Here is a 23,740-nt window from a genome sequence, read left to right as displayed (position 1 = left end):
CCCTCACATGGCCAGCCACATCCCACTTTCTTGGGCTGGGTGTGCCACACCCTTTCAGGCTGTCCTGGGTAGAGTGGCAGGGTTGGCATCAGTCTGTGGGCGCAATAGGCTTTCCTATTTTGCCTTTACATTCCTATATCCTCAAAACTGCTCAATACCCCAATATCTTTCTCAATGTCCATTGCCCCTTCCTGCTCCTAGCTGCCTGTTTACCAGCAGGAAGGACAAACAGACTGGAAGCAGAAAGGTCACAGTTGGGTTTCAATGTATTTCCAAACCTCCTGCACAATGCAGGGCCAGCTCAAATTAAAACAGGTATCATGTGCTTGCTCAGGCCTCTCCTGCAGTTATTCCTAGTGTGCTTCCTGTAATGACCTTGTCTGAAACTTATTTTCAGCCTGGAAAATAGAAAATAACATTTCTAGAGGCATTACTTCAGCTTGCAATTTTCCCATTCACCTAGACTGAAGTTATTTTCAGATCCAGAAAAACAATGCAGTAAGAAACACAAAGGAGACTCTCCAGGAGGGAACACAGTGTGAATCATGCTTGCATAAGCCATGTATCCCAGAGCAGCAGCATGTGATGAAATAGTAAGGAAATCATCTGCCCAGTCTCAAGGCTGCCAAATCACGATCTGTTACCTGCACAGGCAGATTCACCTTAGTGAGAGCTGAGGTGCTCTCACTGCTTGGGGAGAAGATTACTTGGCTGAGTGTGAGGGTGAGGAACCAGAAACACCCCAGCTGTGGTAGGACATCCCTGCATTCTCATCAGTGAAGAAAGAAAAACATTTCTCTGGCCTCTTTCATGCTCTGGCCTCTGCTAGACCAAAATGTCAAATTAGATCTGTTAATTCTTTCCATATCTGCTCTTTTGGTTGCTTTTGTTGCATTGTATGTTTGGGGAAAGCCATCTGAAGAAGTTCTTGCAAGTTAACTGTCCCCATCTTGGCACGGCAGCTGTGTGTGACTGCATAAAAAAAGAGATGCAATGGTGGCTGTTGTAATGAGAATGGGAGATCCATCTGGATCCCAGGATTTCACATTTACTTGGAACTTCTTGGGACCATTATGAGCTTAAGAAAAAGAAAAGGTATTCAGCAGATGTAGAGATGCAGTGAAAGTGGCTACAACTCCAAAAAATTCTAACAAATGTCTCTGTTCATTAAAAAGAGTAAGCCATCTGTAAGGCACTGGCTTAAACCAAACACCAACAAGCATTAGGGGCTCATTGTTATTCTTGTTAGTAAAACCAATTAAAATAATTACAGAAATGTCATTAGGGAAAGTTAACAGGCAATGAATAGGATATTAGTGTTATCAATCACTGTGAGCACCTCTAGTATTAAATTTTCTTGTGGGTGGAGAAGATACTAAGGGGCATCTTTGAGCAATAGCAATGAAAGAATGGTGATTAGAGCTCTGGCATTTAATGAGAGCAGGCATCATTTGTACAATCCTGTCATGACTACAGGGTCCCTGCAAGTCACAGCCTGGTAGTGGGACAAGTGGGAAGCCATGGAGGGAGCCCAGAGAGGGAGACAGAGAAGACATAAGCTGATCTCCTGCCCACCCACTCGTGTTGCACAGGAGCAAGTAATCCATCTTCTGTCAACAATTTGTGCTGCAACTGTAGCCTGTCTCTTCTGGGAAAGACCTAATAGTGCCTGTTCACACAAAGATTCCCTCTTTTTTTATCCCTATATTCCTTGCCTTTTGAGAGTAGCCCAAGATACCCTCAAAGAGTAGATGATCCATGCTCCTGCACAGCACCAAGCAGAGCTAAAGCATTACCTCCAGATCTCACTGTCCCACCTGCTGTGGGAATACAAAGGCTGTGGAGCCAGAGGCTGCTGGGCTTTGGAATGTTGCTGCAGCTGGTCTTCAGCAACACCCAGAGCAATGCTAGGTCATCCTCATGCATCCACTCCACCAAAGCTGGGCTGTCTTTGGGACTGCAGAATAACCTTCCTCTGAAATCAATGGAGAGCTAGTCAGCAAGAATTTTCAAAAGACTAACAGAGGAAAAGGCAGCAAGGATATTATTCTGTTTACAGCAAAAGGTAAACTTCTAGCACAGCCTGTGAGCAGAATAAAAGGAGGTTTTATTTATGTGTTTATTTTCTGCAAGCCCTGTAGTTTGTCTTTCTGGTGCCGTTTTGGCTCCAGGTGCCTTAACTTCGAAGGCTTTGCATACTGTGATTTAGGCTGAAGTGAAAAGCTGACAGCTCAGATGAAGACCCTGCAAATTTTAGCCTGATGGAAGGCTTAAAGAGCCTCTGGTGCTTCTGTTGGCAGGATTAGTCTTAAGCGAAGGAGGGGTAGAAGTGATTTCTTTCCTCTTTCCAGGAAGTATATATAGGTTTGCAAATCTCTTTGAGAAAAGCTGGCATCCTGTCTGTGCACTTCCCATGCTCTCTGCCCAGCTGACCATACACACAGAGCAAAAAGGAGGCTTGTGTCCCAGCCACGCTGCAGCACACAGCTCTAAGGCAGCCAGGGGCTTGGTATTCAAGAGGCGCAGAGGGATGGGGAAGTGCAGAGGGCAACTGGAGGTGCAGCACTGGGATGAGGTTGGTCTTTCAGCCTAAGGAAAGGGCCCACTTCCTGGCAGCTTTTGGCTTTTCCTCCCCACTTCTGTGGTTGTGTTCTGGTTTCTCCTTTTGCTCCACCAGTACCTCCTCCCCCACCAAGCCAGTGTGACTAAAGCTTTATCATTTGAGTGTGTTGGACAGAGCTGAGGGAAGTTAATTGGTGGCTTTTTTTGCATGTTTCTTGTCTCCCTGACCTTCCTTTTTCTTTTCTCCTTGATTTCACTTTTGCCTTCTTCAGAAAGTGCACTGTTACAGCTCCTACTCCACTGCAGATCTCGCCTCCTCCTCCTTTTCAGTGGTACCTAAAAAAGGTACCACTCTTTTTCATCTTCACCTTGCTGCATGGTCACTTCAGCCACCAGCACAAATGTTGGCTGGTATATTTCTACAGGCTCTCCACTACCCCAGCTCTCCTCTCCACAGTGAAATCCTGGCTGTGGCACGTTTCTGTGCCTGACCTCCTGCTCTGAGCAGTGTGAGACCCTTATCTCCATCGCCCTTTGTTACCTGTCCAAGCAAACACCTTTTCTGGAGCTGCAAGGCAATGCCCTACTCTCCTTGGCCTCACTGCCTTGCTGTGCTGCCTCCACATTCCCCTTTGTCCCTCAGAGCTGTGTTACATGGTGTGTAATAACCTTCCATTGGCCTCTCCTGAGCTGCAGCCAACCTCCTGTTTCACGTTGGGCATGGGTTGTAATACCATTAGGTTGAGGACTACCTTACTCTTTTTTGTGTGTGTGTGTATAAAGTATGTAACACAAGGCAATTGGTCCAAGGACAAAGCTTTTAAGTGCTGTGTCTGTATAAACAATTACCCTTCTTTGCATAAAGTTATAAGGATGCCCATCTGCTCATCTGCTCCATATTTACATGGTAAATGTAGCCTCGGTGAATACAGAGAATTAGGCTGTGAACCAATTAGCCCTCTGCATTTAGAGACCACTTGAGCACCCTCAGTGTTTCAAGACCAACTGAACTTACAGAGAAGCCACAGGAGCAGTATGTTTGTGGGATTAGTTGCCCAGGCAATACAATTCATTTGAAGTCCTCTTTCAGCTTCTGAAGCTTCCTGGCTACCTGGAACATCAACTGTATTGGCCCCAGGCTACTAAAGTTGAGAGAGTTTTTATAGAAGCTGCTGTTTTATATCTTACAAGTTTGGCCAAAATAAAATCTAGATTTCTAGGTAAAAAAATCTCATTTAAAAAATCAAGGGTATTCTATGCACAGTCTGGATCCTCTCATATCTCCTCTTCTTGGAGCTGTCCCTGGCCTTTGGCATGTAGAAACCAGACTCATGGCTCCAAGTCTGTGGTTTTCACTAGTTTTGTCAGGTGCCACAATGTTTACCAAATTTGGGAATGGTAATTTTTACAAAGAATGAAGAAAAGAGATTACATGAGAGAAGACAGAGAGAAAGGAAGACTAGAACTTTTTCTTTCCTTTTTGAGTTTTACAGGTCTTTGAAAACAAGAACAGTTGGTTTGTATAATGCTCAGCCTTAATCCTTGACTGCTGTGTCAGGTCTAAATCCTCTGGCATGTAGCATACTTACTGCCATCATTTGTTTTTGGAGTTTTTGGATGTTTCTAGGCAGAAAATACACTGTTTAGCTCTGTAATTAAATTACACTAAATATCCCAAGCTACCCTCTGTGAACTAATGCATCCATCTACTTTTATTTTTCTTCCTCTCCAGAAAACCTTCATGGGGTTCTCAAGTGTATGTGTATTTCCTCTTCTGGCTAACCTGTGTGAGAAGATTAAATAGTATGTATACATTTTCAGTCCTTAACCAGAAACAGAACACGGTAAATTTGCTTCTTTTGAAAGTCATCCTTAGCTATCAGAGCTTCCCATACTATACTTATGTTGGTTTCCTTTATAAAACTACTGTCTAGGTAGTACAGAAGGAGCTTGCACAGAGTTTAGGTAAGAGTCTCCACAGGAATCCTTGTGGTTGTTCTAGTGCTTAAGCCATTTGCTCAATTTTAGCACGTCCCCCAGCTCAAATACGTGACACACTCACAGATGTGACATCTCCAAGAGGAAGCCACTTTTCTCCTGAGATTTTCTGACCCTAAGAAACCTCTTCATTTCATTTGTCCACTCAGTTGTGGTGCCCATGTCTCAATGCAGGAAGGCCACCAGCACCTGCATAACTCTGTGAGGAACTCAAATTTAATGTCAGTTGTGAAGCACAGAACAATCCCAAGATGTTTGAGAAAGTCAGGTGGATGTCATTTAGAAAAAAACAACTCATGACAACACTGGCTTTCAGTCAGTTTTTAATGGACATGATCTTTTGCAATTCGTAAAGCATATTTGTCAATATACTCCAGTGACTTGGAGGAATACTCAAGCAGGTCTAAGAATAAGGATTATCAGCTGTATATTTGACTGATTCAACTGCCAAGACTAACTTGCTCACCTATTTCTGCTCATTTAATTGAAACTGCAAATATCAGGAGTTTGGTTGGAATGGGTTGATTGGCATGAAAAATCTTGCAAGTGTCTTTTGAAATGCTAGTGAGGACACATAAGCTGAGTTTGAGCCCAATGAGTTCAGACAGTGGAAGTGGGAATGAAATTGTGTATCATATATTGGATTGCATGTGTTCAACTCAGATATTCTGATCTCTCCCTTATGCACTCTCTCTCTCACTGTCTTTGGTTTTTTACTTTCCTCTTTCTGTAGCTAGGAAAAAAAAAATCCCAAACTTTTACCACATATTTGTTGTCCTAGTTTGTTTTAGAGACTGCAGGTTTGACATTGAAGCCATACAGGAATCCATCAGCCTCACCTCCAGAGCTCAGTCAGCAGATACTGAAACACAGAATTTGCTCTTTTGGGCAGGATCACTTTGCTGAAATACAAGCACAGAGCCACAACTGAATAGTGAATATCATTCCAGTTATTATCTGTTCTGTATACTTCACTGTGTTTTTTACCTTCTTAATAGATTCCCTTCCATATGCTAACACTACGGGTTTTGTTTTTGTTTTTTACAGTGTTCTAAGAAATAAACTGCCTTTTGAAGATTTTGATGGAGATAAATTTAGTACTTTCCCAGTAAGCAAAGCCTTTCCTTTGGCACAGTAATCCCTTGATAATGAGGATGTCTCTGGGATTCCTCCTACTTTCTGCAAAGCCTTATCCATTCATGTGAAAATAGGTATAGGAATAAAATGAATGGAAGGTTTTTTTGTTATAAAATGTTGGGTTTTTTCCTGGATGAAAAAGCAATCATTCATGTGTGCCACCTGGGGAAATGCACACTAAAGCTGTGCTCCCTGCAGAAGCAAATTGCTCTGCTGCTGAGTGGTTGTTTACTGAATTAATAAGAGGTGAAGTAAAGTCATACTAAACAAAAAAATAAATTGCCAACTTGTCTCATTTCCGCACCAAAGCATGCTAGGTGTCACTTATTAAAACTTAGCAAATGGACTCTAGAATACAACCTGTTTACTGGGTTTTATTCCTACACCTTTAATTAGATTCTCATTTTAGATATTTTAAATTAAAAGTGCAAGAGTAATAATGGCTGTCCTATCTGTGTGTTTCTCCTGGCCTTTAGACACTGAGAGGCTATCACTGGCGAGGCAGAGACTGCAATGACAAAAACACAACTGTGTACCCGGGCAGGCGGTAAAGATTTTAATTATTTTAAAGGCTTCTTATTAATTGTGGCTTTGAGAAGAATGAGCTCCAGATTTTCTTTTGACCATACTCTTAGACAGCACATCACTGCTTGTTGCTTGATTTCACTGTGAGGGAGACAAGAGGGGATGATCAAGACCAGCGATGGGACTTATTTGCAGGGGTGGTGCACACATTTCTTTCCTTTCTCTGAAGCACCTGCACCTAAGATTGGTCAGACAAACCAGAGGTGGGCAGGGAAACCATGCCACTGGCTGAAAGGATAAGTTTCATTCAGCAACTTTCAGTATTAACTTTAAATTAATATTGCATTTTGTGTTTGCGTTTTGGTAGGAAAAATAGCCTCTCCCAGAGCCAAAGGGGGGAAAACCCCACCCTCCCATGCAGAAAGGAATTTCTTATTCCTTTTTAATCTTGGTGAAGAATGAAACTGGGGATCTGATTTTCCAGGGTTTTTTTATGACATTGCTTATCCTTTTGTGTCTCCATTTTAGTCCTGATAATTGGGATGCAAAAAGTGACTCTAACTGCAATGGCATATGGGTAAGTAAATGAAGTTGCACCTTCCCGATTACTGCTTCTCTTTTGTCCTCTTTAGTCTTTGATTTAGTTTGCAAATGTTTCTTTTTTATTTATTCTGGTTTTATTAGCTGATACTAAGCTTGTTTATTGATGCTTATGATTGTTTAAATTATAGCTCATATGATTAATTTAAATGTACATATACTTATTAAGGTAATATATTGGAAAAAATCATTATTATGATGTAGTGCCTCCTGCAGGCAAACATTCAATAATAACTAAATTCTCAACCTCTGTTTTGCACTGCCACTTTTCAGGTGCTAGATAGTTACTGTTACCTTTCTCTTCTCCAACAGGGTGTGGATCCAAAAGATGGAATTCCCTACGAGGAGAAATTCTGCAAAGGTAAATCATTAGAGTCAATAGAAGAAACCATGTATCTTAATATTAATTTCATAAATGTTTCAATATTTTCAACATTCACAAGGCAAGGGAACAACAACAGGCTTTATAACATCATGAGAAAAGTAAAATTATTGAGTTTTTTTAATCTTGACAATGGGTAAAGATGAAACTTGAAAAACACAAGCTGCTGATAAATTCCTGTTAAAAGTCAGTTCAGTAATGAAGTTGAACATATAGATTGGGGACAGCAGCCAACTAAGATATCACCTCTGCATCTTCTCTGGTGCCTGAAGACTAATCCAGAGTAATGGCTTTGAGATTTAGGGAAGCAGCTTAACATTTGCATTTGTCCAGTTTTACCTCTTGCCATAAATACATACATTTTTTTCCAGAGAAGGCCTTGAAGGGATGATGGCATCAGCTGATCTCCCTGACCATGCTGTGGGTGGGTGCCTGGGTGTCCACATTGCACAAATAAAAGCCTCACAAACCAGCAGTGACTGCAGTTGCCATTCACCTCACCTTACACTGAAAGCAGTATCCTGGGGATGAACCATTGCCTGGCAAGAATCCTCAACATTTTTAGATGAAAGGCTAATCTACAAATGTTAAGCGACATTAATTATAAACCAGACAGATTGTTCTAGCAGAAACATTCATAGGAGTAGCACATCCACCACCCAGTTCTGTTATAAGAAGCTTTGAGCAATTTTCTGAGTAATCCGATTTCCCTAAATGTTTAAGTACTTTTTAATGCATAATCTATGGATAGTAAAAATAAACACTGTCTGCACAGCAGAACCTCTGCTGAAATAACACACAATTTGAATACAACCAGGATTCTTTTCCAATTAGCAAGATGTCCTCCTTTTTTCATGCCCAGTCCCCAGTTGTTTCTCTAGGGTTGTTGGCAAATCCCTGTTAGATGGTTCCTGCTGCAGATGGAGTGAAAATCCTATTGCAGTGTCTGAACATTTAAGCCACGTGAAGAGCAGCGTTGTCAGTCACTCTGTGACTCCATCAGCTGCTACTGCTGTTCCTCTTTGAGCATTGTTCTCTTTCTCAGTTTGCTCCCTCTGCCCACGTGACTAACAAAATGCATCCATCAGGTGCAGACTCGAAAGGGGTCGTGCTCTTGGGAGACTCGGCCGGCGCTCACTTCCACATCCCTCCTGAGTGGATGACCGTCACGCAGATGTCAGCGGTGAGGAGTCACGCCCAGCTTCCCAAAACCACTGATGGCCATTTGCTTTCTCTGCTGTGCTGCAGGTTGCCAAGGGGATACAAGTGCAAAATGCTTCACTGCACTGAGATTTGTAGTTATGGTCTCACGTGCACCAGCCCCCTCCCGCGTCTGCTCCTATGAAGATAAAAAAGCACAGCCTTGAGCTACTGCTGCTCCTCTGACATCTGTGCAATTTGGTCAGGGCAGAGTTTGGCTGCAGTGTCCCAGTGTTGTGCCAGAGACACAAACCAGGACATCTGGCTTTCCATGCACGTGCCTGCGGCTCAAGGAGACCCGTGCTGTCTGTGGGATCAGACCTGCCATTAGCTGGCTGGTTGGGATGGCTCCTTGCTGTGAGGGTGTTTGCAGAAGTGACCCTGCTCTCAGCTGGGGAATTTCTGCTCTAGGAATGTGGTGTTGAAATGACGTGCCCTGGATTGTTTTCCCTCGTCCTGTGGCATATGTGAAATAGGTCTCATAACTCCAGTGTTCTGTTTTTGAGAATTGTGGAACAAATGCATTCCCAGGTGTTTGAGGGTCATCCAAGTATTTATAATAGATTTGTCCTCGAGGGAAGAGTTCCTGTGACTATAAAATATCACTGCTACACTGATGTCTATCCTTGGGTGGTATCCCAGCATTTCCTACTTTCAAAAAAGAACAAAATGCACTTGACTGTGAACTATACTGAGCCTGTTGCAGTTCACTGGCATGTAATGAAATAATTGAGAGGAAAAGATCATTCCAGCAAACTGCAGTTTTGCATAAATTATATGTTCCTGACCTTCACTATTGTTTCCTATCCTGAAGTGATGTCAGTCCCTAGCCAGGGAGGACTGCAGCTTGACCTTCTCTGCACAACGTCTGTTGCACAAGGGTGGGGAGATAGATCATCATTGCCCACCTTTTCTGATGAACACCTTCTACTCATCCACTGGTGTCTGTAGAATAAGGTTACAGACATTTTCTGGAGAACAGTTCTTTTTCCAGACTGTTAGTAGATGAAGTGCTGTGGGAGGTCTGAGAGTTTCATGGGCTTTTTTCCACTTTTGCTCCCGGAGCTGATTTAAATGTTGCAGATCAGCCGTTGTTTTTCTTTGTTAAATGGTTATGAGCAACAATTAGATGAATGACACTGATGACAGAGCTGATGAGGAACATAATAAATTAGCACTAATGATAATTGAGATTATCTCATCTAATAAAGATGATCATAATACTGATGGCAATGATGATTCTGACAGTAACACTAGTAGTAGAGCCATGTAGGCAAGACCAGTTTTAGACCATGTCAGCATTTTATTATCACTCTAATGAAGATTTAGAAAGAATTTCTCTTGCTTGAAGCTTGCTGATCCACCAGCTGAGTGGGTCAAGGTCTGCTAATAGCATACCAAGGCACAAGCTTCAAGGTCGGGAGCTGGAGTGAGGATTACAAAAGTGGGTTTTGGAGGCTCTTTGGTACTGTCTGATAAGTGTAGAGCAGCTTGCATGGGGAGTGAACTGCTGCACTCTGTGCAAGGCTCTAAAAATATATGTGAGGGATAGGAGACATGCTCTTCTAGGTCTATTTCCAAGCTCTCCTACCAACCTGGCAAAAAAAATCAGTTAAATATTGATGCAGACCTGCAGAGATCTCAATTTTATAAAAACTATTATCTTTGATTAAACTCTAGCGAAAGTAAAAAGTTACTTAATTTGGAGCTAGCTCACCATGAGTGCAAAAGTTGTCACCTGAGCACAAAAGTGGTAGCAATACCATTTCTGAACTAATTCAGAATTTATCACTGCCTCTTCCTTTTCCTTGTCCTCTCTGTCTTGCTTTCTCTGTGAAAAATGTCAACAGCAGCAATCTAACTGCCTTGGGGTTGTGAAGGTGCAGTACTATCGCCTCTTGTGTTGTATTAAATGCCACTGGTAAATAGCCTTCATCTCTAGGCTTAATTAGCAAATTAACTGGCTTAGATGATTTTTCAGTGCAAGGCTCCCCTCAAGGAGAATTTTGAAGGACATCCAATGGTTTTGTGATGAGAGAGAGTGCAGAGAGTCTATGTCCTAATCTTACAGGAAACATCTTTAATCTGGGACCACAGCAAGAATTTGAAGTTAGGCCTTGGAGAGGAGAAGATAAAGCATCAGCTTTGTATACCTACTGTTCCCGTGTGCTAACTTAAGACACTTTGTCTTTGATTCTGCCAATGTTTCTTATAAGACACATAAAAATATTAGTTTGTTAAATGGTTTTATCCACAGTCAATACTAGGCTAAGTTCAAAGATTTAATTTCCATTTCAATAGAATCTCAAACCTCTACATGGAATTTCAAATTGCAGTTCCTCATCCCTGCCACATCCAGATTTTTTATCATGTGTACAGGAAAAAGTTGTGTACCTGTTAGTTCCGATTTATTCAATGTACTATTTTAATACTTCAATGTTTTTCTATATTTTTACATATTCATTTTATATGCTTTCTCCATTTCACATATTTTTATCCCTATTTATCCTTTTACATGTTTACATGTACAAGTGCTTATACATACAAGTGTAAAGTAAAATTTACATTTGCTAACAATGCTGTGGGCCCACTGCTAATCAGCACCACATCAGTGGCAGTTGTTAATTCCAGTTTTAAAGCTAATTAAGTTCAGAAATAATTTTTCAGGAGAGATGCTATCTCATTAAGAGGCTCTGCAGAATGGTTGTTTTCCCTGATATTGCTGACTGTAGTCTACATTGCAAAGGAGAGGTTATGACGAGTAAGGAAAGGAAGAGAATGTGATTGAGAAATTCACCCAGGATATTGTTTGGGTAGCTGGATATTCAACACAGGGGTGACAAGATGAATATTTGGGCTGAGCAGCTTTGGAATGAGTATGTCCATACCATTTACTTGAAAAGCATTGTTGGGAGATGCTATACATTGCATTTTGGGTTTCCTGGGCTAATGAGGAACTTTTTGCCCTCTTAGCTTTGCCCTGTAAGGGTCATAATCCCCAGTGTAGTCTGGTACAGGGGGACGTGCTTCTGTTATACATCTCATGTTGAATGACATGCCTCCAGTTGCATCATTCACTTCTCCCATATCAAGTCCTCTGGCATGCTATCAGAGGGGGCACTCTTGTTCTCCAGTGCTACTTCCAAAGCTTTTACCTAGCAGCCAGTCACATAACACAGTTAGCATCCCTCTCAGAGTATGTTCTTCCCACAAAGAGCACACGGAGACATTACTCAGTGTGGAAAATACCCATTATGAGGTGGAAACATCTTTGAAACCTGCAGCTCAGGCATGCTATTTCTACAGCTGAAACAAACAATCAAACAAACAAAACCACAAAAAACCCCACCACTCTTTCCTATATAGGGGAAGTCATGGGTACCTTACACAAAGAGAATTATACATCTCTAAGAAGGGGTTGAGTCAACCTTATTTTGGCTTTCTGGTTATCAATAGCCCTTGGGTTTGCCAGACTTTCCTTTTAAGAGTTTCAGCAAGAATTGAGCTGAATGTTCATCCCTCTAACCTGAAAATTTGGACACTAAAAATGAAGTGCAATGCAGTGGACATGCACTTTATAAGGTTTAACAAAGCAGAAGTACTGGGGGGTTTTTTGAGGTAGATGTTTTTTCAGAAAGCTAATGTCGAAAACACTGGTATGTCTAGCAATGGATATTGTGCTCCTGCTGCTCTGTCCATCTGCTTACAATTGACTTCCAAATAGCTACTAATTACAGCATTTTTCTGTTGTATGTCTGGAATAGAAGCAACTTGCATATCTCATTTTAGAGACATTTTTATTTTGAGGTAAAAGCACTATATTTATAAATGTGATGGAAATTATACCCTTTCTAGAAAGATGCAATTTAAAACTGTTGAATCTCTATTTTGTTGATGAATAAAGAGAAAAATAAATCCTACATTTATCCATAGTCCAGTAGATACTTGGTTGCCCACACTTATCCCATTGACTTCCCTTTTTTTTTTTTTACCACTAGAAAAAAACAGGAGTTCGATGTATGAAATTCTTTTTAAAAACATTATCTAGCATTCTTCCAGATCCAATGAGATGCAGGCAGGTTTCTCCAAGCTAGTACTGTCATGATTAAGATTTTGCATTTTGTGGGAAAGAAGGTAACAGTTTTGCTAATTTCAAACCTCTGACCCTTGCAGCTTTACAGAGCATAAATGCTATTTGTGCTTTTTAAAAAGATAGGCTATGCTTTTCTCAAGAGCTTAAGGTTTGCTTATTTGTATACTTAGAATAATAAAGTTGTCTGTGGTACTTAACACTCTCACCAGGATGTGAACAGCATCAAAATCTTTATAAAAAGAAATACCAAATTTTCCTTCAAATTAAGGTATACCACAATGATTTCAGATTTTTCAGGACTGACATTTCTGAAGGCTTGTATGGATGTTAGGTTTCCAGTGCCCTTCTGTATTCTGATTTTGAAAATCTCTTGCCACAGCAACTCTGAACCTTCTTCCATTTAAGCACAGCTTGGCATGTGTGTGTTTAGCATCAGCCGTGGCTTGGGCTGCCCCATGCTTCAAGGCAGGACACAGCTAAGAGAGCAGGTTGTTCACTGAAATGAGACCCATCTAAAGCATTTGAGGCTAAAATATGGCATTTGAAGCTAGGCTGGAATAATTTCCTACTGATTCTCTGCTGAAATCTGGCACGTGGGCTGAAGTAGGTTTCTCAGCCAGAATAGTCTAGAGAATGGTATTTAAACAAGGCTGTGCTCAAGAGAGTTTTATGCTAAAAGTCAACACAGTTGCACCTCTAGAGTGGGACACATTTCCATCTGAGACTAAACAACACAGTCTGTTAGGCTGTACTTTCCAGACTACATCAATGCAGAGTTTAAGGTTCAGCATTCTTCTGAATTTTCCATTAACTACTCATCTTCACCCTTTGGACCTGAAACATCTTCAAAAGTCTGACCCTTAAGTGCTTTGTTGGAATAGTGTCAATGCTAAATGTATATGCAGTTTTCAAATGCAACTATAATTTTAGGCTCAAATGTTCCTCTTCAAATCAATTTGCAGCTCAAGTAAGTTCTGGCAAATTCATATTTAAGCCAAGTTTGCAGGGGGAAAAATCCATACAGTTAAAAATTACTGGGACTTGTCCAAGGAAGATATTGTTTTGGAATGCCAATGGGAAATAGTGAGAGAATTGTTCTTAAAACTATTGGTTTAAAAAGTATTAAATAATTCTTACCTCTTTTATACTCTAATATATGTGTCACTTCTAAGAGATCATATCTGCAGGTTTTTTTCTGTGCTAGGTGACTGTTTTTCTCACCTCTAACACAAACCTGAGAGGAGGAAAATATTGCAAAGAGCCAAGTTATGCTGTATCCCTCCACTTCTGCTCATAGCTGTGCCCTTGGATTAAGTTCTTGTTTGCACACAAAATTAACAGATTTGAAGAAAGCAAATTTGAATTTTCCCTGCAGCGGTAAAAAAAAACTTATTTTTTTTCTTTTTATATGTGTGTACACATACACACAAGGACACATGTATGTATGTGAGAGACAGAAAGAGAACAAACTGAAAGATCATTTAGACAGGCCCCTTTTCACCTCGGTAACTAATGCAGATGTACTGTAAGTGGGTCAAATGTGCTGTTACATGCTGTAAACTGGCATCTGCTGTGCATTAGACTGCTCAGAGCATGGCTTCAGGATTTCCTGTCCCTCACAACCCCCCCTTTACTTGCCTTTCCTCCCTTTTTCCTGCATCTCCCTCCATCCTCTTACAGTCAAAATCCTTAGACACATACTAAACCCATATCCTCAAGTATAGCTCCCATTCACCTAAACAAAAATGTTCTGGGAATTAGAACTTGGTGAGCAGCACAAGATTTAGCTCTCCTCTAGCTCCTCACTTACTCTGACCCTCCTGGATAAAGAATTACCCGCCTGCTTGTTGTTTATAGCACTGAGGTCTTAAGGAAACCCCACAATTGCTTGAAGAGAAAATGAAGCTAATAAATTATATGGATTAAACCAGGCTGTAGGTTCTCTGATTTTATGTTTTGACCTTCTTTTGGTTATTACCTTTCTCGTCAGCAGTTTTTCCTCTTTATGAGCACACTGGATTTATACATTTGTCTTTGCAAGCATACCCCAGACTAGGAGAAGCTGGAAATTTACTCCATGTTCTGTCCTTCTGAGATGGCACAATTTCTCAAAGCTATTTTCCTAACCTTTCATGATTTTGGGGACATTCAGAAGACAAAGAACATGGCACTGTGTTTTGAATGTCCAACATGGCTTGCATCTGTAGAGAGGCTTCACAGGGGCAGGCACTGTAAAAAAAGCATTAGGGACTAATATCAGCAAAACAGAGAAGGGTAAAGGATGCATGTATTTGCACAGGAAGGTTATGTCAGATGATGTGTTTTTCTCCCTTGTCCCTGCCGTGCTCAGAGGCCTTTCTGACTGTTGCTTAGTGCCATCCCCAAAATTAAGTGAGGACCAGGCAGAGGTTTTCAGAGGTTTTCACTGAGTGTTCTCAGCTCATCCTGCTGTAGAGGGCAGGGGAGCTTTGAGAGAATTTGACATTATGCCTTTGCCATCATCTCTGGGAACATCATGCTGTCATCTCTTCCTGTGCCCAAGGCTGACACACCTTTGGGCAGGACGGGTGCTGGAGCAGTCAGCTGCTGCCTTGGGGGTCTGCACCTGCAGTACATGCTCACATAAGGAGGAATTTTTCACTCTTTATTAAAAAAGGGTGCCAAGAGCCACAATTCAGATATCTCCTCTGCTTTTCCTTCCTCCATCTCTTCATATGCCTTTCTTACAAAAGCCAACTTTTTAAGTATATGCATGCACAGTTACCACTACTAGCAGTAGTTACAATTGCTGCTGTCTGGCTAATGCTGTAGCTGAGAAGTATTCAAATTTTCTAAGAGGATTTGATGTCTGTAAGGGTGAAATCGAGTTGATTTAAAAATTTCTCTTTCAGAAATCGTTTGCTAATCTCCCCATGGCTTTCAGTGATGAGCTTGATTGGCCCCAGTTCTCAGAGATCACTGGGTTTCTGAATTCCACCATCGGGTAAGCCAACACACACGGTGACCAAGTCAGAGCAAGTCTCTAGGTCTCTCAGAGTACAGCAAAGAAAAAAACCAAAACAGTGCTTGAAAGGAAAGAGAAAAATCCTATTCAACTCTGCATCTGCTCTTTCTAAAACCAAGATCAACCCTGGATCTAGGATATTTAAAATATAGATTTTAAATATATAAGCAAGATTTCCTGAAATTCAGGGTAGGTTTTAGAACCAGTCAAACTTCAATTTAGAAGGAGAAAACCCCCAAAGAAATAAAAGATGAACTAGTTTTTTTACAAAATTCAGAGGAAGGAGAAAGTAACAAAAATCAGCCTCTTTTCTTATGTTTGATTTAAATCTTCCTCTCCTCCTCATGTTTCCTTTTTGCTGCTGAAACAGTGGAATAAATGGTACCCCACAGCTGTTTCATAGTGTTCCCTACTGGGGGGAAATCTTTCTTCTCCCCCTCCCACATCTTTTTTTTTAAACACATTTAGAGGGAAATAGCAAAAGGAGAATTTGAAAGAGTCTGTGACCTAATTTGCTGTGTTAGTTTGGCTCATGTGGATGGGGAAGGTTGCAGGGATAGATGAAAAAAACTAAGTCTCTGCCAGAAGGGAAGGAAAATAAAGTCCAAACACAAAACACCTTGAAATGCCTGCAGTTGTAACTGTGAAGTTAAAAAAAAAATCTTTTTATTAAACATCTCTCTGGCCAGCATTAAGACGCCTTTGAATCCTGCAAGAACTGTAGAATAAACTCATCAGCCAGTGCCTGGTCTGACCTAAGTTTCAGATATTTTTTTATTTCTTATGTCTAGGTCAAGATAGGTCAGGAATACAGCTGAATGCCAAACCAAGCATGGGTCAAGCCTGAAGAGGCTTTCTACCAGCAGAATTTAAAAGCTGGCAGAACATTTTTTTTTCCAGGAAAATAATCTGTTGCACCGTATACTTGGACTTTTTGTTTCCTTTTTCCTCCCTGTGCAAAATCCAGTCTCTCAGCCTCAGCTACATCCACAAAGTATCTGCTTTAAGGCAGTTTACTACTTGACAAACCAACAGAGATATGCAGCCTTCTCTGTCAGAGCCATAGCAAAACTGATGTTTAAAAATCTGTTTCAATGCCCTGCCTCTCAGCACACAGATTGTCTGGGCTCCAGAGAATCTGAAGCTCACAAGTGATCAGAGCTTAGAACTGACCCTTAGAACTGAAGTTGTCAGTGACAAGGTTTGGTACAGTGTCCAGTTTTTAATCTCTTCTACTCCTGAAAAAAAAGAAAAAAAAAAAAAAAAAAAAAGAAAAGGAAAACAACAAACCAACAAACAGCTGCAGGCCAGATAGAAATTATAGAAATGAGTGTACTCATGGCTGGGAGTTTGGTCTCCTCATCACCCTTTGGGCTGTTATCCTTTTCATTTGTTTGGGTTTTGTTTGTTTGTTTGTTTGTTTGCTTGGGGTTTTTTTCATTTTTCTCAACAGTGCAAAATAAAGGAGAGAACTTATAACAGTCAAACATAATCTGTTTTCAGATTAATCTGTCCAAGATTTATGATGTTGGGAAATGATTGCCCTGCCAATATTTCTTCTCTTTTATTTACTGTTCCATAACAACCAATTGAAAAGTCAATTTGTGAACAACCAACAAAATTGTTTTGATAAATGATGTATAACAAAAAGGTTTGTAAACACCTTATCTGAAAGACCAGGATAAAAGCACTGTTCCTGGATGGAACAATGTCAGAGAAACTCTTCATTGATTTATAGTTTCTGAGCAGATATCTTTGCTTTATTTTAGGCCACCCTGTTCAAGATTAAAAGGATTTATGACCACCAAAAAAGAGAGATAGGGAAATAGAAGCATATACAAAACTGGGGTACTGAATTTTTCAGAGACAAGAACACATTGCATTTTTAATATCAGGTGTATTTTCATCACTATCATATGACTTTAGCAGTTTGCATTTTCTCCATTTATTTCAGAGGGTGGACAGACTCTCTGTATCTACGTTTACGCAAGAGAAATCGCTGTAATCACAGAGACTTGCAGAACATTTCCCAAAACGGTATGTTAACTTTTTAAAACTTTTTTATTATTATTATTTTTAACATTGCTGGTGCTGATAATTGATACTGAATTAATGAACATCTGTCAAGAACAAAGAGTACCCCCTTCTTGTTGCATGCATTTCTTAAGGAAAAATAAAGGACTGCACTCCCTTAACTCAGCCCTTGTTTAACCCAGTGGTGCTGGCATCTTAATGGGTTCTCAGAACAGATTTTTAATAAGTAATCAAAAACATAAACAAAATTCAACACTGAGGGGACAAAGACAGGACAAAACTTTACACTGTTGGATTTTGATTAATTTATTTTGTAGGGCTGGCACACATCCTCTTTCTATTAAAAAAACCCAAATAAATATATATGTATACAATATGCATATAAATATGCAGCAGACCTGATCTGCCAAGAATTAAGGAAAGCGTCTTGGATGGTGCCCCAGTGCGCAGTGAGGAAGAGGAAGATTAATACAAAAAATAAGTAGTGGGTAGAGAAGCAGCTAAGCAGGGAAGAGCAGTTGGTTTGAGAGTGAAGCCGTGTCCCTCCTGCACCTCTCCTGAGGCTAATGCTGCTTAACCTTTGGAGTGGTGACCTTAGAGCAAAGACCAAGGCACACACTTGATGGCTTTCTGTGAATGATGCTAAATTGCAAAGTATTAACCATCCTGGAGTGGGACACATCCTTACACAGGAATAATTTAGAGGAGCTTGGGAACAGCAGTGGCAGGAATTGCAGCAAATACCATTGAAAAAAACATGCACGACAGAAGTCATGATAAGACTTTTCTGTAAACTAGTGGCCCATCAGTCAGAGGTGGTGGAGGGGCAGAGCCATTGGGGTGCAAAGAGAAATTCCAAGAAACCATCAAGAGTGTAGGGTAGAAGAGGAAAGAGAGTAAGAAGGTTGCAAGATGCATCATGCATGGCATTTTCTCTAGAGACAGGGAGATAGTCCTTCCTCACACTAGTCCTGATAAGACCTCAGATTTTGGTCCTATTTATCCAGGGACAACTGACCTTGACAGGGATACAGGGCAAGGTTTGGGGGAGGATTAGGGCAAAGGAGACTTCTGAAGGGATGATATGACATGTTGACATCTGAGCAAAGCATTAATTAAAAGGTATTACCATTTTGAATTCCTTTGAGGCATAAACACCACAGAGAGGGAGGAATGGTTTAAACTGAAGGACAGTTCCAGTACAAGAATATGGCTTTTCATTAATCTTAAAAAAAAAAAAAAAAAAAAAAAAAAAAAAAAAAAAAAAACCCAACAGCAACAAAAAATAAAAACCAAAAAAAAATTAAAAAAAAAAAGAAAAAAAAATTACTATCAAGGAATGAAAACCTTAAATCAGAGCAATGAAAGCAAACTAGAAACCCTGGGTTGTGTGAAGGGGTGACAGTAGTCTGACAGTAGTCTTCCTTATAAATTGAGGTTTATGATGTCAGCTTTTGTGTCTTTGATTAGCTGATATCTCTAACAGCAGGTTTAAAAGACACTTGATTATGCTGTGATTATGCCTTTTTGTTTCTATTGTATTTAATTAATTTTCATGCTTTAGAAAACTGGCTGCAGAAGCTTGGGAAAATTTATTTTCCTCGGGTAGATAATTTGGCTATATAGGATGTTCTTCCTTTCCAGCAGATGATTCATGCTGGCTACAAATGAGGAGCCCTGCTGCCTCTGGAACTACTTAGAAACTTATTAAATTGTTGGAATTTCCTGAAAAAAATGAGATCAAAAAGGATCTGCCCAGCCCTCCACCTCCAACAAACAGATACATATAAATATCTGTAAGGCAGGTGCCAAGAGGACAGTGCTGGAGTCCTCTTGATGCCCAGCAACAGGATGAGGAGCAATGGCCATAAGATAAAATTCAAGTTTCACCTCAACATGAGGAGGAACTTCTTTACACTGAGGGGGGCAGAGAACTGAACAGCTGCCCAGGGAGGGTATGGAGTCCGTCTCTGGAGCAATTCCAAACCCATCAGGACATATTCCTGTGTCATCTGTTCAAGGTGACCCTGCCTTGGCAGGGGGGGTGGACCAGATGACCTCCAGAAATCCCTTTCATCCCTAAAAATTCTGTGATTCTGTGATTCTGTGAAGGCAGAAGAGGTAGCACAGACAGGTATCGTGATGCAGGGATCACTTCCAGGCCCAGGTGGGCATTTTCACCTTAACAATTGCATTCTGGTGCCAGCCCCAATGACACTAGCGATGCCTCTCATATGCCATCCTCCTTCCTGTGGTACCCCTGGTACTCCTGAGGCTTTGTCTTCTGTGAAAGTCTTTGGTGTCATCAGTCAGGTGCTTCTGACTTTCTTGCCTGTAAGTTGCAGGGTACTAGAGTTGGTGGCTCCCATTATTGCATTCCCTTAGGTGGGCTTTCTGGTGACAGAGAAGTTTAAAAAGGGCCAAACTAGATGGTCAAGGATGACTAGGCCAATGGGTCTTCTCATTTATATCAAATTTGTCTCAGTACTGGATACCCTAATTATCTTGTTCTGCTCTTTTTACGTTAATGGGGTAGTACTTCACGTGCTTCCTTTTCCCAATTCCCTTGTAGATTTTTTATAAGCTCTCACTCTGTTCATCATTCATTTTTCTCTCCACATATCCCCTTTCCACCTACACTACAGACACCTGCAGGATATAAAAAGAGGTGAGTCTGTGTCAGGGCAAAAGACTGCAGAAAATTAAGAAGTGAATTTAAAAAAGGGAAAAATTACCAGTGAGAGCAGAATCTCAGGATATCTTCTCTAAATCATTGCACTGACACTACATTGTAAAGGTTCACTTTTATTGCCTCATTTGGTGTAATAGTTTCCCAGAATGGCAGGATTTAAAAAGGCACCCTCAGTGTCAATAAAGCAAACAGCTGGCCACCAGCCTGACCTGATCCCAGCTGGGACAACTAAACCTTCTTCTGAAAATGATGCTTCACAGCCCCACACGTGTGCAAGGAAAGGATGCTGATCTGGTGGAAGAGATATGCAGTCAAGAGTTAGAGCCCAGGGATGGCAAACCAAGCCAGGCACCAAGAACAATATTCCTGTCCAGCTCCCCTCCAAAAGCACCAGCACTGTGTCAGACTCAGCATGAAGGGACATTCCCTCACTGCTCGTCTCAGGACATGCATCTTCACCATGGAGAAAGGCTTCCCCAGCCTCCAAGCTAACTGGATATCTGCCTTCCTTTTCCTAAGAAATCACATTCTCTTCTGGAGGTGGTAGACCCTTCCTCACAACTGAAAGCAAACCTAACCTTGATTTCTCAACCAAAACTAAAAAAAATCCCACTGGTCTAAGAATATTTTGAAAGCAATGGAAAGAGAGAGACAGGAAAGGTCCAGGGGTAGATTCCAGGACTTTCAATTGTCTGAGGGTAGCTCTTCTGCTTCATCTCCTTTTCTCTCTCAAATGTTTTCATCACAGATTGCATCCTGTATCACAAAAGCTTCCTTGAAGACTCAATTTACTCATGAAAACTGTTTTCTAAAATACCCATTCATTTTCTTGATGTTTTGATTTGTAACTGTGCTAATGCGTTCCACAGAGCTGCTTATAACTACCTATGCTTGTGGAGGTAATACATACCCAAGAACAGCTTATTGCTTTTTTTGTAAATACATTTTAATTTCTAGAGGTCCCACTAGTTTATTTATGCTGAAACTGCAGCCACTGTCCAGGGAGCCTGTGACAGAATGGCTTAAACAGAGGGTGTTCAGCTCTAACCGAAAGCAGGGCTATTAAACAGAAAAAAACAAACTGTTGGTAGTTATGTAACAAACCATAGTTTCTAAGGGTTTTTTTGTGGGGCTCTTACCCTGCTGAAAAGAGCTTCTCAATAGAAGAGCTGGATTTTTGAATGGATCAGCAACCCCCAGGAGAGAAGCAGCAGATTGATACATTCATTTTTAGCTTGGAAGAACTGGATTATTTAAAACATAAAAGGATTCCTTGATATATGCGGTTGGCATCATTGTGAGTGATAATAACAAAGGCATCAGTATTAAAATGCAAAGTGTATTACTGCTACCTTAGAGGTTTATCTCTTAGATCTCTTCCCCCATACCAATCCAGCAGGGATTTAATGATGCTCTGTCCACAAGTTTCCCCTCATGAGCTGCAGGGAGGACAGGATTTACTCCTCAAAGCAAGCTTCAGAAGCACAATGTAGAAAAGAAAATAGAGACACCAGGGAAGAGCTGAGCTGAGAATTGGAAGAGGATAATATAAGAGGAGAAGGAATTAAAAAAGATGAGGGAGGGAAAATACTGCAAAATAAGAGCAAGTACTACCTGTAGGATCTGCTTCTCTGAAGTTTATGTTTCTGTTCATTGCTATGAGATGAGGTTCTTGCACAGACCTAGTCTCATCTTGACCAAAGCATAAAGTCTTTTTTGGCTCTTTGTTTGCTATCCCTCTTGTCCTGCAGGTGCTGGAGTTTGATTTGTGTGCTGGGGATGGTTGGAATGAATATGCATAGCCTTTAAAAACCTGCTAATAAGTTTGATGCATAAAAGCTTTACTAAATGGGAATGCTTTTCTCATTCAAAACATAAATGAAATATTGCAGGTGCTCACAGATTTTTAGGTGTAGCCAGCTCCTTTCCTCAAGGAGGAAAGTTTTTTATCTAACCCTTTGGGTGAAATGCTATTGAAATGCAGAGCCTCTTGAGAGGAGTGCAGCTGGCCCAATACTACTTTTTCTAAGTCTGACACTTGTGGGGAGAGCAGTGCAAGAACCCAAACACTGGTGTCTCTAGCTATTTAAGATGCTTTATGGTATCTTTCCCACCTCCAGCTGCCTCTCCAGAAGTGCACAATCTCTCATGCATCTTCTGATGTATCTGCCAGCCCTACTGCAGGTGTCTTGGATACTCTGGGATGTCAAAAATGGCACTTGGTGCCTATGTTTAGTACCTATATCAGTCCCAGTGTGGTATAGCTGTGAGACACTTAACTCTCTCAGAAGAGTGAGAACAGTTCCATTTGCAATTTATAGGGGAAGTTAAAATAGATCGACTGTTGACAAGTCAGGTTGGCTGGTTTACAGGAGACTGCTATGTTCCACAGATGGGAAGAAGCTGCCAGATCTGGATTAAAAGCCAGATCCAAACAACCCTGCACTCAAGAGTATTTGATTTTCTACAGGCTGAAGTGTACGACTCAGATAAGAAAGTAGCAGGTCCCTGGGTATAGCTTTACTTCTTAGTGCCAACACCTAAAACACTTACAGAGATGAATTGTTGCTCCATTTTTACTTTTATTGCTTCTACATTCTTGGAAATATGCAATGAAGTTTGGTTTTGCATTCAGGGTTTTTTGTCACTATAACAATATTGTATTCTTTCTCTTGTTCTCCCTCTGTGTGACCAGGTGGTTCTTCAGGAAACCTCCTCTCTTTAATAAAAAGGTGAGTGTTTAATGGGATTCAAGAGCTGACTCGAGATACAGGAGCACTGATGGAGTTCTACCTCTTTGACAGAAACAAGCAAAGCACTGTGAGGATTATATTACCCATGAGTGTTCTAAAAAGCACAGCTTCCCTTGACCAGTGTGCTCTGAAGTGCTGGCTGTCTATTCTCTAGTATAAACATTTAAAAACAGAAGAAAAACTGTGTTTAAGTGTGGATATCACCATCTCCAGGCCTTGAATTTGGCTCAGTTAAGCCAATGGCGCATTTCCAGTAATTTTAGGGAAGAGACTAAGGTTTCCCATAAATCTCTGTGTTAGATCCCATTAATTGCATGTAGCAATGTAGATAGACATGGGCAGGTCCATATGGATATAAATGAGTAGGTACTGGGTAGTGAGAGGCTGCAACTCTCCCTTTCAGATGAATTTGAGTAGGTTGTGGGTCAGCTGGGTTTGATTTAGTTTGCTTGACACTGATACAGTTTGTGTCCTAAAGCATTTATTTTTCTCTCTGCCAGAAAAAATGAATCCTTGCCCTCTAGCACTGAGTTTCAAACCTCATCCTGATTTGATCTTGAGTTCAATTCTACACATAGATTTAGTTGTCAGCTAAACCTAGTCTTTCTCTCCCATTTCTGATTAAAAAAGCCCCATCTTGATTCATGTCTTTGCCCCAAAGTGAAACTATTTGATCTGGCTTCTGAATAACACAAAGAAAATGGAAAGCCAGCAGGAAAAACAGTAAAAAAGACAAGTCCATGAGCAGTGAAAGGGAGAA

The 23,740-nt window shown here is 40.8% G+C and overlaps 1 protein-coding gene across 1 annotated transcript in view; it reads left to right on the top strand.

The window, feature by feature from the left end:
• Positions 1–23,740, top strand: part of AOAH (acyloxyacyl hydrolase) — a 74,525-nt gene that overhangs the window by 29,736 nt on the left and 21,049 nt on the right. Inside the window, exons 7-15 of the mRNA XM_066321938.1 lie at positions 4,295–4,365; positions 5,608–5,668; positions 6,174–6,244; positions 6,751–6,799; positions 7,135–7,183; positions 8,293–8,387; positions 15,389–15,480; positions 17,456–17,538; positions 22,923–22,959. Of these exons, the coding sequence (XP_066178035.1) occupies positions 4,295–4,365; positions 5,608–5,668; positions 6,174–6,244; positions 6,751–6,799; positions 7,135–7,183; positions 8,293–8,387; positions 15,389–15,480; positions 17,456–17,538; positions 22,923–22,959 (608 nt within the window). The remainder of the gene's footprint in view (positions 1–4,294; positions 4,366–5,607; positions 5,669–6,173; positions 6,245–6,750; positions 6,800–7,134; positions 7,184–8,292; positions 8,388–15,388; positions 15,481–17,455; positions 17,539–22,922; positions 22,960–23,740) is intronic.

This window comes from Sylvia atricapilla, chromosome 1 (assembly GCF_009819655.1).
Source record: "Sylvia atricapilla isolate bSylAtr1 chromosome 1, bSylAtr1.pri, whole genome shotgun sequence".
NCBI classification, from domain to species: Eukaryota; Metazoa; Chordata; class Aves; order Passeriformes; family Sylviidae; genus Sylvia; species Sylvia atricapilla.
Note: the sequence above shows the minus strand (reverse complement) of the source record. Positions and strands in the feature narration are given on the sequence as shown.